This window comes from Notamacropus eugenii, chromosome 3 (assembly GCF_028372415.1).
Source record: "Notamacropus eugenii isolate mMacEug1 chromosome 3, mMacEug1.pri_v2, whole genome shotgun sequence".
Lineage (NCBI taxonomy): Eukaryota > Metazoa > Chordata > Mammalia > Diprotodontia > Macropodidae > Notamacropus > Notamacropus eugenii.
The window spans coordinates 269,974,075-269,988,847 of record NC_092874.1 but is presented as its reverse complement, the minus strand read 5'-3'; the positions used below and the strand labels follow the sequence as shown (position 1 = coordinate 269,988,847).

At 38.2% G+C, this 14,773-nt stretch overlaps 1 protein-coding gene across 6 annotated transcripts in view; it reads left to right on the top strand.

Moving 5' to 3' along the window:
• The window catches only part of CEP290 (centrosomal protein 290), a 103,298-nt gene that overhangs the window by 87,136 nt on the left and 1,389 nt on the right, over positions 1-14,773 (top strand). For 5 of the 6 annotated variants that reach the window (XM_072655517.1, XM_072655520.1, XM_072655514.1 and 2 more), the window contains 7 exons: positions 883-1,017; positions 2,252-2,338; positions 4,826-4,990; positions 5,397-5,519; positions 8,074-8,246; positions 11,335-11,408; positions 14,695-14,759. In XM_072655517.1, the coding sequence (XP_072511618.1) occupies positions 883-1,017; positions 2,252-2,338; positions 4,826-4,990; positions 5,397-5,519; positions 8,074-8,246; positions 11,335-11,408; positions 14,695-14,759 (822 nt within the window). Of the gene's footprint in view, positions 1-882; positions 1,018-2,251; positions 2,339-4,825; positions 4,991-5,396; positions 5,520-7,140; positions 7,276-8,073; positions 8,247-11,334; positions 11,409-14,694; positions 14,760-14,773 lie in introns of those variants that run through there. The other variant, XM_072655518.1, reaches the window with a different exon arrangement.

Below are 14,773 nucleotides of genomic sequence, written 5' to 3'. Positions count from 1 at the left end.
CATGTACCTTCTCTAGTCCTTTGTGAAGGTAGAGTTGAAGGTGTATGTGCATTATAGTGTAGAAGAAGGAAAGTCCAGCTGTGATAGAGCTGAGCTCTGCAATGTTTGATGTTAATTGGCCATTTGATAGCACTGAGCCTTCTGCTCTCCCTGTCTTAAACATCCCAACCACTTCCTATAGAACAATGCACCCGACTTCCCATCCTCTTTCCAGAAGTAAGAACAGGCAGAGTTCAGGGGTTTGGTGTCTGACATCAGCTTCCTTCCCTCAGATTGTAAGCACTTGGACTGCTGCCTTAGCTCCCTTACCAAGACTGTCCCTCATGCCAGGACTGCAGTCCCTCATCCTCTCTAAATCCTTGACTCCACAAACCTTAGCTATGGTGTCCCCTTCTCCATGAAGCCTTCCCTGAACCCCTCAGCTAATGTTTCCTTGCCCCCAATTATCTTTCTATTATGCTTCCTCCTCCATTACAAAGTAAAACTCTTGGAGCACAGGAACTGTTGGGTTTTTGGTTTTGAATTCCTAGTGCCATGCAAGTCCCCAGCGCTTAGTAGGTACTTAATGGAAGTTTGTTGAATTGCATGATTTTTACTTGCTAAATAACTGGTCACCCTGCAGTGGTGTTTCATCTTTCACTTTTACAGGATAAAATCTTGATTTGGTGACTCTTTAAGATGATTCTTTTCTAGAGTCCCAAGAAACCAACTACTTCACCTTTTTTCGTATAGGAATCCTGTTTTCCATTTCCTTACTTTGATTTTCTCTGGATCTTCTATAATTTATCTTCTTCCCTTTCACAAAGGTCCCCTTTTAGAATAGGCATTTCCTCCTGCAGTATGAATTTATAAAGCATTTCTTCCTATTTTATTTTCCTGAAGTCAACAAAATTGCGATTAGATGGTCAGTCCAACAGAGAACAGTTGCTTCAGAAGGAAAACCTGAAGGTCTCATCTGAAAATATTGAACTAAGATTTCAGCTTGAACAAGCAAATAAAGATTTACCGAGGTTGAAGGTACATTTTTTAGTATTTTAGAAATATATTATAGTCACAAATCTTTGTTTTTACTATCTGTGTTTATCATCTTAGCTTCTGAGAAATAAAAGTAGAAAATCCTTATGTGTAACCATTTCATTTTGTTTATTAAATATGTTCAGTATGTATGTATGTGCATTGACTGCTGCTTTGGAATATAAGAAAATACATACATATAGCACCTTATTACGAGTTGGCATATTGTAGTCTAAGAATTATATTCATTTGTAAGAAATTACATTTTGCAGATATCACCAGGTGTATGCTGACATTTATTGAAATCTATTATTTTCCAAATCTAAATCTGATTGCTAAAATGTATAGTTTCCTTTTTCTCCCTGCTACCTAATAGTTTTTTAAACTAATTTGTTTTTTTTTATATGAAAAAATTGAGTTATTAGATTTTCAAGTGTCTAACTGGCATATCTGGGTGTAAATTTAAACAATACCTTGAAAGCTGTTCCTGGTCAGTAAATGGAAAAGCAGACTAAACAAGAATGCTTACTGATTGATTTAGCTTACATAATCTTCTGGGTCAGTATTATTTCAGTAATTTCAGTGAATTACTATTTCTGTTAGAAATTCAAGATTATCCGTATAGCACACTGAGGTAGTAATATAGTACTCTTTGCTTGACAGCGGACTCGCACTTAAGATGTTTGTTGAATTACTGAATGAAATGAAGTAAGAATTCATTATTTCCCCCAATTCGTAGAATTTCTGTCTAAGTATGGAGACTAACTTTTTGGACTTACTGAATTTTCTAGAAGACTAATAGTCGAAATAAGATATTATGCTTATCTCCTTTTTTCACATTTCATAGACTTTGTAAATTCATAGAACTTAGAGTCTTAGAGACTCAGTGAATAGTCCTACCGTTAACTGAGGCATGAACGTCTTCTATGGCATCTGTAACAAGATCAGCCTCTGCTTGAAACCTCCCATCGTGGGAAATTTGCTATTTCATGAGATGGTCTACTTGGACTACTTATCTTCCTTTAACTTTACCCTCTAAGTCTGAACAGAATGATCTGATCCCTTGTACATGATGTCCTATAAAATAATTGAAAACAGTCATGTCTGCTATAAAAAATTTTGTATTGAAAAACAAATCATTATGATGGTAGTTAAAGAGAGGTCACAATCGAGGGAAAATTTCCACCAAGGTCCTATAATATTGTTTTTGGTTTTTTTATTTTTATTTTTTTTTTAGCGTCAAGTGAGTGATATGAAAGAAATGTGTGAACTTCTGAAGAAAGAGAAAACCGAAATTGAAAGAAAACTTGGCCAAGTTAGAGGGGTAAGTTAATAAGTTTATATTGTGAGCTTGTGCTTTCAGGACTCCTGTCCTGAAAAGGAGACAAACATATCCACATATAAATTACTAAAAAAAGATGTTGTGTTTTGGCTGATGCAACCCTAAGCTTCCCTTCTCATTAGAATGATTCTTTCCATAAAATAAATTGCTCTATCTTTTCCATGACTTATTGTCGCTATCTCTTTGAACAAGTAGGTTAAATCTGAAGTCCTCAATCCAGCATTTAAGATACTACGGTAATGTCAGAAGGGTGGAGTGTTCTTCTTTCTCTCCAGACTAGCCACCTGTCCTAATAAAGCTTCTCTGCTTGCCCTGCCCTGATCACAGAATCTCAGAGTTGGAAGAGACCTCAGAGGTCATTGAGTCCAACCCAGAGCTGGAGAAAAATCACCCCAACAAGGTGTCCTCATGGTCCTTCAGCCTTTGCTTGAAGACCTCTGCCCTGCTCATTTCCACTTTCACAACTTGGGATACCTTCTCTTCCATTTGATTTGTTTTTCTTCCTTTTTTCTGCCAACTCATGATCTCTTTCCATCCCAGATGGAGAAGATTTCCACTGACTGAGCCTCACACATTGATATACCTTTTGTATGCACTATTCAATTTTGTCTCTTGTTATATTGCCCTTTAAAGATGTTTCTCAACATTGACACAGGAGTCAGAATAGAGAGTCAAGTCCTTTGTCTGAGACTTAGTAGATGTGTGACTATGGGAAAATCAGAACCTCTCTGAGCCTCAGTTTCCTCCCCTGTAAATAAATGGCTCTTATAATAATACCAAGAGTACCTATCTGTAGGAGAAGGTTGTAGTAAGTATTAATAAGATAAAGTTGGTGAAAAACTTTATCAGCGTTTCATGCTAGATCAAGACTGCTCATGATAGACAGCAGCATGGAAGTTCCAATGAGATAAGGATGGTCTTCTCAAGGAGTTTGTCACTTTCTTTTTTATCTTCCCATATTCCGTCAAGTACAGCACAGCATTGGACAATCCCACACTGATTCCATTAAACACTGCTGAGGGGACAGGATCAGAGATTGGATGCCATAAGACCAGACAGTTTCACATACACAAAAACCTCCATGACAGCCCTTGTTTGTGTCACTTCTTGTTTATCCGTTTCTAGAATGTAACATGTCCTAGAGTAGATTGGCTGGGAGGTATGATAGGCTCAGGACAAAGCTAGCTTTTATTAGATTAATGACTTTATCAGAATACACATACATGTCTCCCTTGAAGTCCTACTCTGATGCCTAATCACCAAAGACAACCCTAAGTTTTTGAGGGCTGTGCTGGTGGAACCTAAGCTTCAGTGGGTCTGATAAGGCAGATTTATGTCTGTTAACCAAGGACCGGCCTCACTCTTTTAAAAGACTTGTCTCCAGGTTGCTTGCGGGATGATGAAATATAGCATGTCTTAAAGACAGTCTACTGTCAAGTTATAGGGGCCTTTCTTCTGGGTGGAGGAGGGAGCATCCCAGGATAGAATCTTGGGGCCTTGAAATGTTGAAGAAATGCATTGCAGGGACTACATTTAAGTAGGTGGTTCCATCCCTTGTGATCATCCATTGATCCATGGGAGTATTCATTAACAATAGCAGTAGGAGCTGACATTTATCTAGGACTTAGTTTTCAAGGGGCTTTATGTGTGTTTTCCAGCTGGTGTGTCAAGCAACTCTGTGAGGCAGGCATGACAGGTATTTTATTCCCTGTTTACAGAGGAGAAAAGAAGCTCAACTGTAGCCAGGTGTCACCATGGATGGAGTCAGGAAGACCTGATTTTGAAGAACTCAGACACGTGTTAGCTGTGTAACTCTAGCGGGGTCACTTGGCCTTGCTCCTGAGGCCTCAGTTCTCTCTTCTATAAAATGGGAATGATAGTAACGCCTACCTCTCAGAATTCTTGTTAAGAATCAAGTTCGATGACCTACAGAAAATGCTTCACAAAGTTGAAAGTTATATAAATGCAAGATACCATGAGTGTGATTATTATTTTTTTATTATTGTTAAGAGGGTGGTGACTTTGCCTATCATCACAAAACTATTAAATGTCACAGTAGGTTTCCAGCCCAGGCTTTGTGAACTACACTTTTTCCAGGACAGCAAGCTGCCTCCCCTCGTGTAATGTATATCAGGCCGTTTTCCTTAAATATGCAGAAATCCAATTTTTATGTAATTAAATTGAAAAATTCTATTCATATTCTGGCATAATTGATTTTTTCACTAGGACTTAGTGATCATGTAGAGACTCTGCTCTCCTGGATTAGGTGGGAAGTTCCGTGGGCTTGGAGCCTGCACTTGGGACACTGTCTCTAGTACCATGACCTCTAAACAGGATAACGTGTGTTCTCTTTTAAGGACAGAAACTGTCCCTGCTGTGTGTTTTTGGAATGCTGGGCCTTTTGTTTAACAGCCAAAGTATTATTTCTAGGCCTGGTCTAACCTGATTTCCATAAATTTTTTTGTACAGTCTGGAAGAAGTGGCAAGACAGTTCCGGAACTAGAAAAAACTATTGGTTTAATGAAAAAAGTTGTGGAGAAAGTTCAGAAAGAAAATGAATATTTGAAACGAGCATCGGGAATAGTGACAAGTGAGAAAATGTCTACTCTTGAGCAGGAAAATAAAAATCTGAAGGTAATGCTTATATTCTTAATAGTAATTTCTTCTGCTGAGGAAACTTTAAAAATATGTTGGAAAAGTTGTAATTATAGTGCATTACTTTTTCCTGAATAAAACATTGTTTTTTTCAAAAAATTTATTAATCATTTATATGAATACTGTGAGGCTGTATTGTATAAAATCTTAGTTAAGTGTATGTTTGGAGTAAGAATGGGAGAACAAGGGTGAGCATAAAACTGGGTAGACTGAAGCAGGAATATGGGACTGGGTGTGTAGATCCATAGAGATTTCATACGTATTCTAGCTTGATGGAGCAGGGCTCCGGGATTCTACTCTGAATCAGTGGTCTCTAAAATATATTGTATAGAACTTCTAAGAACTTTATTCATTTATTTCCTTTGATGACTTTTAAAACATCTAGACTGAATTAGAAAAACTGAAGCTTCATCTTGGACGGCAACTGAGCATGCAATACGAATTTGATACTAAAGGCCCAGAGAATATCATGGTTGAATATGACAAGCTTCGTAAGGAACTTAACGAAGTAGGCATAATTTTATTAATTACAATTATTTCAATAGACTTTTATTGTCAATAAGAGATCTTTTAATTCTTAAACAAAGACAAATATTGATTCAGTGAGATACCCTATTAAAAACAGTTAAGTCAATTTTCACAGTCCACATTCAAGGGTCATGATGTAATGGGAGTTTTTAGTTATTTTCCGTTCCTGTTAATTCAAGAGTTCTTAACTATTTTGGCTTCATGGCTCCTTTTGGTAAAGTCTATGAACATCTCAGAAGAATGCTTTTAAATGCATAAAATAAAAAAAAAAACATTGATTACACAGGAAACTTTTTATACTGAAATACAGTTATCAAAATTTTTTTTAAGTGGCTCAATCCCAGGTAAAGAATTTTAATGTATGACTGGAATCAATACTTTCTAGTGTTTCTTCACTGCTTACAAATACTTCTTCCTGGTCATATTCTTCATAAATTTTAGTTATCTAAGTCTTCAAAAAATGATGTCTAAGATGACTGCAGACCACAGCAGAATTTTTCTCATCCCTTTTTGTCAGGGACTTGGATGAATCCATGCTGTCATGGACTACAGATAGACCAGGAGACAGTTTTTTAAAAATTCGTCATTGTAGAGATGACTTTGTGATGAGTCCAGTAGCTCAAAGTCCATGAGGATTTTCCTGAAAGATTCACTGCTAGTCAGTGCTAATCGATGAAATGTTGACGATATAGTATAATATGATAAAAGCATTTATTAAACACCTGCTGTGTTCAGAGTCTTTTGAAATGTGAACTGTATAGTTTAATATGATACAACAAGTATTTATTAGGCATCTGCTAGGTTTGGAGTCCTTTGTTGGGTGCAGGAGAGATACAAGGTGTAAATGAACTATTATCCCTGCCCTCAAAAAGCTTATTACCATCTAGAAGGGACATACACAGATAATTACTTTTTGCAATGCATGTAAGAGCAAAGACATCTGAAGGGGGATGGTCATTAACACCCCAACGGACTGAAGGATGGCATTCCGATTGGATTTTATAGGGTCAATACAGGCTGAATGTAGTCAGCATTTTAAAAGAAAGATAAATGACATTCCAGGCATAGGAAACAGGTGGAGTGGGGCAGAGCAACCCAGGTGAAGAAGGAACCGATCTCTGATCCCTCTTCTGCCTTGAGAATTCTAGTTTTCCTGCAAAGTTCAGCTCAAAATACTCTCCAGCCTGAAATTTTCCTTGATCTAACTATTCAGTGCCTCTCCCCTCAAAATTACCCTGTGTTGATTTGTGTATATATTTGGTATACATTTACTTTTGCATGCTCACAGGTGTTCATGTTGTCTTCCTTCATAGAAGATAAGCTTCTTAGGGTAGGGATATTCATTTTATCATTGTATTCCCTGCATTTAGCCCAGTGTCTTATACATAACAGGCCCTTAATAAATCATTATTGATTAGTTAGGAATCTTGGGATCCCAATTTCAGAGTTGAAGATCATTTAATAACTCCTTTATTTTATAGTTGAGGAAACTGAGTCTCAGAGGGGTTATATGACTTTGCCCAGGGTCATACAGCCAGTGACCGAATTGAGGTTGGCTCCCAACCTAGCACCTTCCTGCTCTACCATGCTTGTCTCTTTAGGTAGTCCCTGGAGTCCAGAGGGTTGATCTTGGCTGTGAATTATTTGGAGAAACCTTGAAAAGAGATATGGTACATTTATAATCCTATGCTATATTTCATTAGGCTGTACTAAGACACTAGTAATACAGTTAATGAAGTCATTAATCATTTTTGTATTCACTTGTGTTGCCTTGAATTGTTCCTTAAATCAAAGGGTATAGCTATCTCTAAGGATGACCCAAAGCAGATTTTCCTTTTTTTGGAACTTTGATGCTCCACATGTATATAAATAGCTGTTTTAAGAGAAAATCTCAGTGCTAGTGATATTTTTTCTGCTGAAGTATTAAATACAAAATTATGCAGGCATGAAAAACATTTATTACTCATCACAACTTTTTGTTAGGAAAATGGTTTATTTCCCTCCATTTTGTACCTGAGTGCTTCCCTGTCAGCCTCCTTTACTTCAGAGGTATTCTGAAGACCAGAAGCCACAGACTAACATTTATGGGGACTCTCAGAATATTTTGTATGTGCATGTGAAATAGCATCTTTTCCCATTTTGCACTTTCTAGAAAAGAGCTTTATTTTTTTAATGCCACAAGGAAAAATATAAAGTACTAGGAGTCACACACTAAAGAAGCAGATCTGTCAATAATCAATATCCTTCACTTTGAATGTTTAATAGCTGAAATATACTCTACTGAGTGTTCAGTGAACATGGCTTATGGTCATGGCAGTGTGTCACAGATGTAGGACTTCAGCTCTTTCCTTGAAGATGTGTGTTCCATTACTGTATAACTGTATGTCCACACACACTTGCATGCATGTTCAAAACACACATCTGGATCAAAACAAAATTCTCTTCAGTTGAAAAAGATTACTTTTACCCTTCTCTAAGTAGCAACCTTGTTCCTCCTAATTGTTCAGTATCCTAACTGTTCACTTTTTTGATAGAAGGTGGAATATGCTGAGACACTTCGAATGGAAAAAAATGACTTGGAGATATCAGTTGAGCAGCTGACCACTGAGCTGGAAGAGACGAGGAGGAGGTTGTATCTGATTGAAAGCGGAGATTCACAGCTGGAAGGGGCCGAAAGCAGAGGTTTAAAATCAGTCCTTGATACGAGGTAAGAGAAGGTTTTAGAGAGACAAAAGTCAGTCTCTGTCGTGCTTCCATCGTTATTTCTAAAGACTATGAATCCACTCAGCCACATAGCTACAATAATGGCACCGTTTTGATCCTCTGAAAGACAGGTACTTAATATCCCTGTTAGACAATGCCCATTGTTTGCATCTGGTGTGCCAGAGGGGGTAGTCACCGAGAAAAATAACTACAGGATTTGCTTAAAATATAAAACAGAAATTGGAAGTCCTTTCTCAATTATCATCAGTTAAGGCATAATAGTGCCTTAAGTTAGACAACTATACAAACTGAATTTTAATTACCTCATCCTACCATGGTTACTGTCATGAAATTCAAATTTTAAAAAAAAAATATGATTCTTACTGCTATTTCTGTTTGGTTTCTCTGATGTTTCTTCATTCATTCAACAAACATGTAGCAGCTACTACACATGGGGTATTTTACCAGGCCCTGTGGGAGATGGAAAGATGATTCTGCTGTAATCCTTTCTGTCAGTGATATGAGTTTTCTGTGTAGAAGGGTAAGATGTGATGAAGGTAAAAGAGGCACAGTTAAAGGGTTTGAGCACTTCAGAGGTGAAAGGGGTCCCTTTTTGAAATGGAGAAGGTATATTAAACCTTGAAGGATAGATAGGATTTGATGAGAAAAGGATTTCAAGCTGAGGGGGCATCATGAGGAACACTGTGGAGATAGGCAAGTGTGGGACATGTTTGGGGAACAGTAATCCATCGTGGCTCCTACTCCTCAAATTCTCCCTTCTCAAATGGCCTTCACCTCCATTCAAGCCCTCCTCAACTTTTGCTTCCTTGGGCCTCTTGTGGGCCTTCTCCTCCACACAGGTATCAGTATACCCTCCTTGCATCTTGCAGACGACCCGGGTCACTCCTCTCTATTATCAAGAATTTATGTCACTGTCTCCCTGTTGTCTCCAGACCAACCAGAAATGCCCACACTGGGCCTGAACACTCTTCACAGTCACCAGGCCTCCTTTTCCAGGCTTGTTGCCAGTTTCCTTCATGTGTTCTCTGTTGCAGCCCACCTGGCCTACATCTTCTGGGTCTGTGCCTTTATGGCACATCCTCTATCGCAGAGGTTAAGCACTCATAGGGCTGATGTTGTTTTTTTTATATCATCCTTAACCTTTTAGACCAGAGAGGGAAATAAATTATTTGTAATTTTTTCCTTCTTGCTTTCAGAACAAATGAAGTCAAAATAAACAAGGTACAGAATAGGAGTGAACAAAAAATCCAGAGGATCACGGATCTTAAGCAGCTCCCAAAGGAAATGGAGGAAGGAGGGAGGGAGGAGAGGAGGAAGAGGGAGAGAAGGGCAGGGCGGGAAGGGGTGGGGAGAGAGAGAAAGAGAGAAAACACTTTCTGTTTCAAAAAAAGAGGCTTTGGAGTAGTCTTACCATCTTACCGGTTGGTATATATCCACTCTGCTCATTGTACTGTTCATTCACATAGCCCCAGCATCCTAGAAATCTCTGATAATTACTTTGGGAAATTTATACTTTAATGATATGCCTCCTTGCAATAAATACCTTTTAAAAATGTAAAGGTCTCTGTTTAGTAGAACTTCTCACTTTGTTTTTTCTTAATTATACCCTAAGACTGAGATTTTTAAAAACTTGGCTAAAGGTATCTTCCCAGAGCAGAGCCTTAAGGGAATTGTAACATGTTAAGTAAAATTCTGCACTCATATCCACATTTGTATGTTAACAAAAGAAAGGAAAGAAGGAGGGAGTTAGGGAGGAAGGAGGGAAGGACACCAATCTCTGCTGCTTAGGTGTAATGCCATAGCTTTGAGTCCTGCCATCAGAGAGCAGGGGCAGCAAGATGGAGTGTGAGGACTGGTCTGGGACACTGACCTCCGAGTGTGGGACTGCCATGACAGGGAGTCTGGAAGCATCTGTTTAGATGGCACTGGGATTTCATGCACCCTTTACACCTGCTCATGCTGTGTGGGCTCTCACCAAGTGCCCAAAGCCTTTCTCTGGTTCTTTGAATGTCTCCAGCAAACCGCCCAAAGCTGCCTATCTGATGTCCATCGTTCTCTTTAAGTGGCCATTTCCTTTTCCAGTCATATGTTGATGCTTTTTATTTCACTTTTCATATAGAAATTATTGCCTGCTTTTAGCCACCATACATTACTGTTTCCCTTGGGGTCACCTGCAAATCTGATTCTTTCAAGTAAGGAAAATGAGGGTAGGGTGGGAGGACCTTAAAGGTATCTAGTGTCTGCATTCCAAGTAGCCATCAACTCAGGTAGACAGTTATATTATGGACAAAACACCAGGCCAAAGGTCAGAGATGAAAATCTGGTTACTTTCAGTGTCATTGTTCATGAGCTGTATGTATGAAGGTTGTGTGTATGTATGCTGTAGAGTTGGAGCAGTGTATGAGCCAGTTGAAGAAGCTTCTGTTGCTTAGGATTGACTATCACATACCAGCAGTAGTTCCTACAAGGCCACTGGCCACAGTCCCTAGTCCTGAATTTCCAGCCTTGTGTATTGATCCTGCATACTTTCTTTACTTGCCAGAAATCGTCATGTTACCTATCTGCAACTCAGTTTCTGACTTCTACCAGTTTTGGCCCCATGACTTACTCCACAGACATTAGACCCTAAGTCCTTTTACTACATTTAGGCAGCTAGATGGTGTAGTGGGTAAAGTGCTGGGTGTGAAGTAAGGAAGATTCATCTCTTAAGGGAGGCCTCAGAACTTACTAGCTGCGTGACCCTGGGCAAATCACTTAACCCTGTTTGTCTCAGTTTCCTCATCTTTAAAATGAACTGGAGAAGGAAATAGCAAACCACTCCCATATCTTTATCTAGAAAATCCCAAATGGGGCCCTGAAGAGTCAGACATGACTTAGAACAACTGAACAACAACTTTTTGCTACTAGATTTGTTCCCTGTAGATAGTCCTGCATACTCTGCGCTCCAGCTTACAGTTAAGCTGTTGTGTTAATCTCAAGAATTCAGTGCCCTAAGAATTACTGCTGTATTATTAAGAACTCATGTATGTTTTTCTACTACTGTTTACCATATTATCACTCCTGTGTTCCAGATCAGTGGATCGCCTGGAGAGGAAAAAGGCCAAATTAACTCATCAAGCAGGAATCAGTGAAGAGCAAATAGGAGGTGAAAACATTATTTCTGGCAGTGCGTGCATGCTGAATGTGTAATCGCTCAGTGTTAGAAGACTGTTTAGGTTTACTTTTACAAGGGTTCTCTGAAGTTCTGTTTCGTTGGTTTGCCTCTCCAGAGCCATAGGTCAGTGCTGGGGCTTATCCAGTCTCCTTGTTCACCATGAGATCAAGTTGCCTCACTTGTGTTAGGCCCTGTACATCATCTCGTGTGTTGAGTGACTGTTGGTGTAAGGATATGTAAGACTGGGGATGTCCTACTGGCTCCTTCCTAGGACTGCGACTCCTTTGAACATCTGTTCTTTTTTCATTGTGGCTACTCCCTGTTGGGTTCATAAAGTCATTTGCTCCCTCTTCTGTCCTTTAAGGTTTAAAACTTTTTGATTCCTTTTGCATGATAATAGTGAGAAGCTATATTCTTACTAGCTTTTTTAGGTCCGTTATGTCCCGGCCTGAAACCTCTCATCCCTCTATTTTAAGACATACTACAGGGATTTTAATCCATGGCACAGTCGAGTGTTTCATCTCCAAGTCTTGGATGCCTTTGAGATTACATTTGCCTCCTTGGTTAGGCCTTCTAGTTCATTTTATTTACTACCTTGTTCTTGTGATGTTTTGGAAAAGACACGATTTAGTGCTCCTGTAGTTTCATACATCAGTACTAAACTGTCACATTTCATTAAAAACGCATGTCAAATTATGTTAAAGGACCCGTTGACATGGACAACTAGCCATATGCTGAGGCACATTCTGTGGAATCTGCTTTTGCCTGTTATAATTGCCACATCTCTCTAGTTTTGGGGTCTTTTTATCCCAGTCCTACAAGGGACAAAATAAATTTTCTCTACTATTTTCTAGTAAGGACAGAATTCTTATCCAGAACAAAACCTATTGACATCTTAAGAGGCTAATTCTTAAATATGTAAATATAATGAAAATTTAATTCATTTACTGCCTAATTGCCTCTGGTTTCCCCTAGCATTTTTCCCCTTTATTCTTAAATTTTTTCTTACAATGCCTTTTTTGTTACATTAATCTTTTCTGAATAGTTATCCCTCACCAGTGCCCAGAAAACCATCCCTTGTGACAAATATTTTAAAAGAGAAAATAGCAGTTTAGCAAAACCTACACACTGACCCTCTGTGGCAGTAGATGAAGTATTCCATATGCAGAGCCCTCCCTGCTTCAGTGAAAGAAGCTTCCCTTTCTTAGCTTTTCTCCCGGGCCAGGCTGTCTTCCTAAGCAGTTACAGCTGTCCCAATCTCCAATCTGCACTCTCCACTGATTTTATCTCATTCTCTCACACTCTGATTGATAATCACTTTTCCCGTCTCTGTTCACCTGTAGACTGAATGAGGAGGATCAGTCTCGTTTCCTTCAACCTTGTTCTGCACTTTTTCTCGCTGTATCATCCCTCCCACAACACTGATTCTTATAAGGGATCCTAGGAGTAAATTCATGGCTTATTTAGTTCTTTCTCTCTCCTTCCTGTTCTTCAAAATTCTCTAAAATCTTTTCTCCTAGATTCTTTTCTCATTCCTCTTTTTTACCCCTCAAAATTAATTTTTAACAGCCTCTAAATATGAAAAAAGATGTATTTTAAATAGTCTTTCTTGACAATTGAATTTGCCTTTCATGTGGTTTTTACTCACCTCTGATTTCTTTTATACCAGTACCTCTAATAATTCTCCTGACAGTTCATCTTTTTTTTTTTTAATCACCATTGAGACCAGTCTTTTAAGACTGGTTTGGGTTGCACTACAGCTTTGAGACATTATATTTTCTTTTATTGTAACTCATGAATAATCCTAGCATCTTCTAATAGGCATTCTTTTGTGTTTGAAAGAGGCATTCTTTTATAAAATTCGTTATTGTAATTGTGAAACTTAATTACTTTTAATGCTTTTAACTTTTAAGTATGGGATAATTCTTATCTCTCTGTATGTTATATCTTTAAAGTCAATTACTTTGGCTTCTGTAGATGTATATTCTTTTAAAATTGTTGCCTTTATTTTTTTTTTTTTGCTAAATTTTATTTTTTTTTGTTATCTTAGTGGTGTTATTCTTTTTCAGAACCAATGCTTCTTTGCAGAAACGAACCAAACCCATGTGCTATTTTTTTTTAAATTCAGCATCAAAAGCATCCAGTTCCTGACCTATTATTTATTCCCAACTTATTTTGAAATTTTTATTTCAAATCATTCTAGAATTTGTTGACATTTCTTAATTTTCTGGGGAGTCTGCAGAATTTTATTAGAGATTTTTAGTTCATTTTTTTTTCATAGTTTAACTTGTACTCATAAATAGTATTTTGACTACCTTTGGTTTTTACACATTCTTCCTTATGTCTTTATGAGCCTGTGATTTTTTCTACTTATGAGCTAGGTTTATCACTCACTGATCTCTGAATACCCCTCCTTATTCTCTTCAAGGTATTAGGGATGGAGGGCTGGGGGAGATTTTGCCCCAGACCAGACCCTGACATGAATGGGATTCTTACTGAATCACTTCTGTGATTATCAATAGTAACTATTGCAGTTTCCCTCCCAGCCTGTCGTCTTTCTTTTTCTTGGCCTCATTAAAGGGGCCATGCCCTGGCTATCTCTTAAACAAGTCCTATTCAATGAATGGGCATTACCTCACCCTAAGTGAGTATCTGCAAAGACCTTGACCTAAAGGGCCCAAGGTCTCCCAGTGCATCCTGGGTCATCTCAGTCATCCTGATGAATTCTGGTCACTGCATTCAGATGGCTCTGGAGGAGAAGTGAGGCTGGTGATCTGCCCAGCCCTCCCTCACTCAAAACAAAGTCAAGTGCAAGTCATGTCATCATCTCTGATGGCATGGTCTTCTTCGGTACTAAAGGACTAACACAACGACAATATTGTTCTCTGGAACGATAACATAACAAGCTACCATTACAAAACTCAGAATTGCTACTACGTTCTCCATCTGTTAAGAATTTCTTCTCTGGGCTCAGGAATACCAAATCCACACACAAAATTCTCAGAATTTGGCTTCCCATATTTATCTGTATCTAATGAGCCTAACATATGGCAGTCACATTTTTAATACCTGTATCAAATAAAATATGGCCAGGAAGTTAAGTTCAAGGCTTTAGATGTAAAAAAAAAAAACAAAACTAGTTTTCCATTATATCAGTTTTTAAAATTAAATTCTGTATGTTGAATTTAAGTAGAATGAGAAATAATAGTTAATCATTTGTAAATTGACATCCCAGCATTTTATTTTTTTCACCTAACATTGTAACTTCTTTGAACAGATTTTGAAAAAATAAAGCCTCCACAGACATCTCTAACTTCAGATCCAGAAAAGGAGCAGCTGAAGGTAATTGTTTAGCC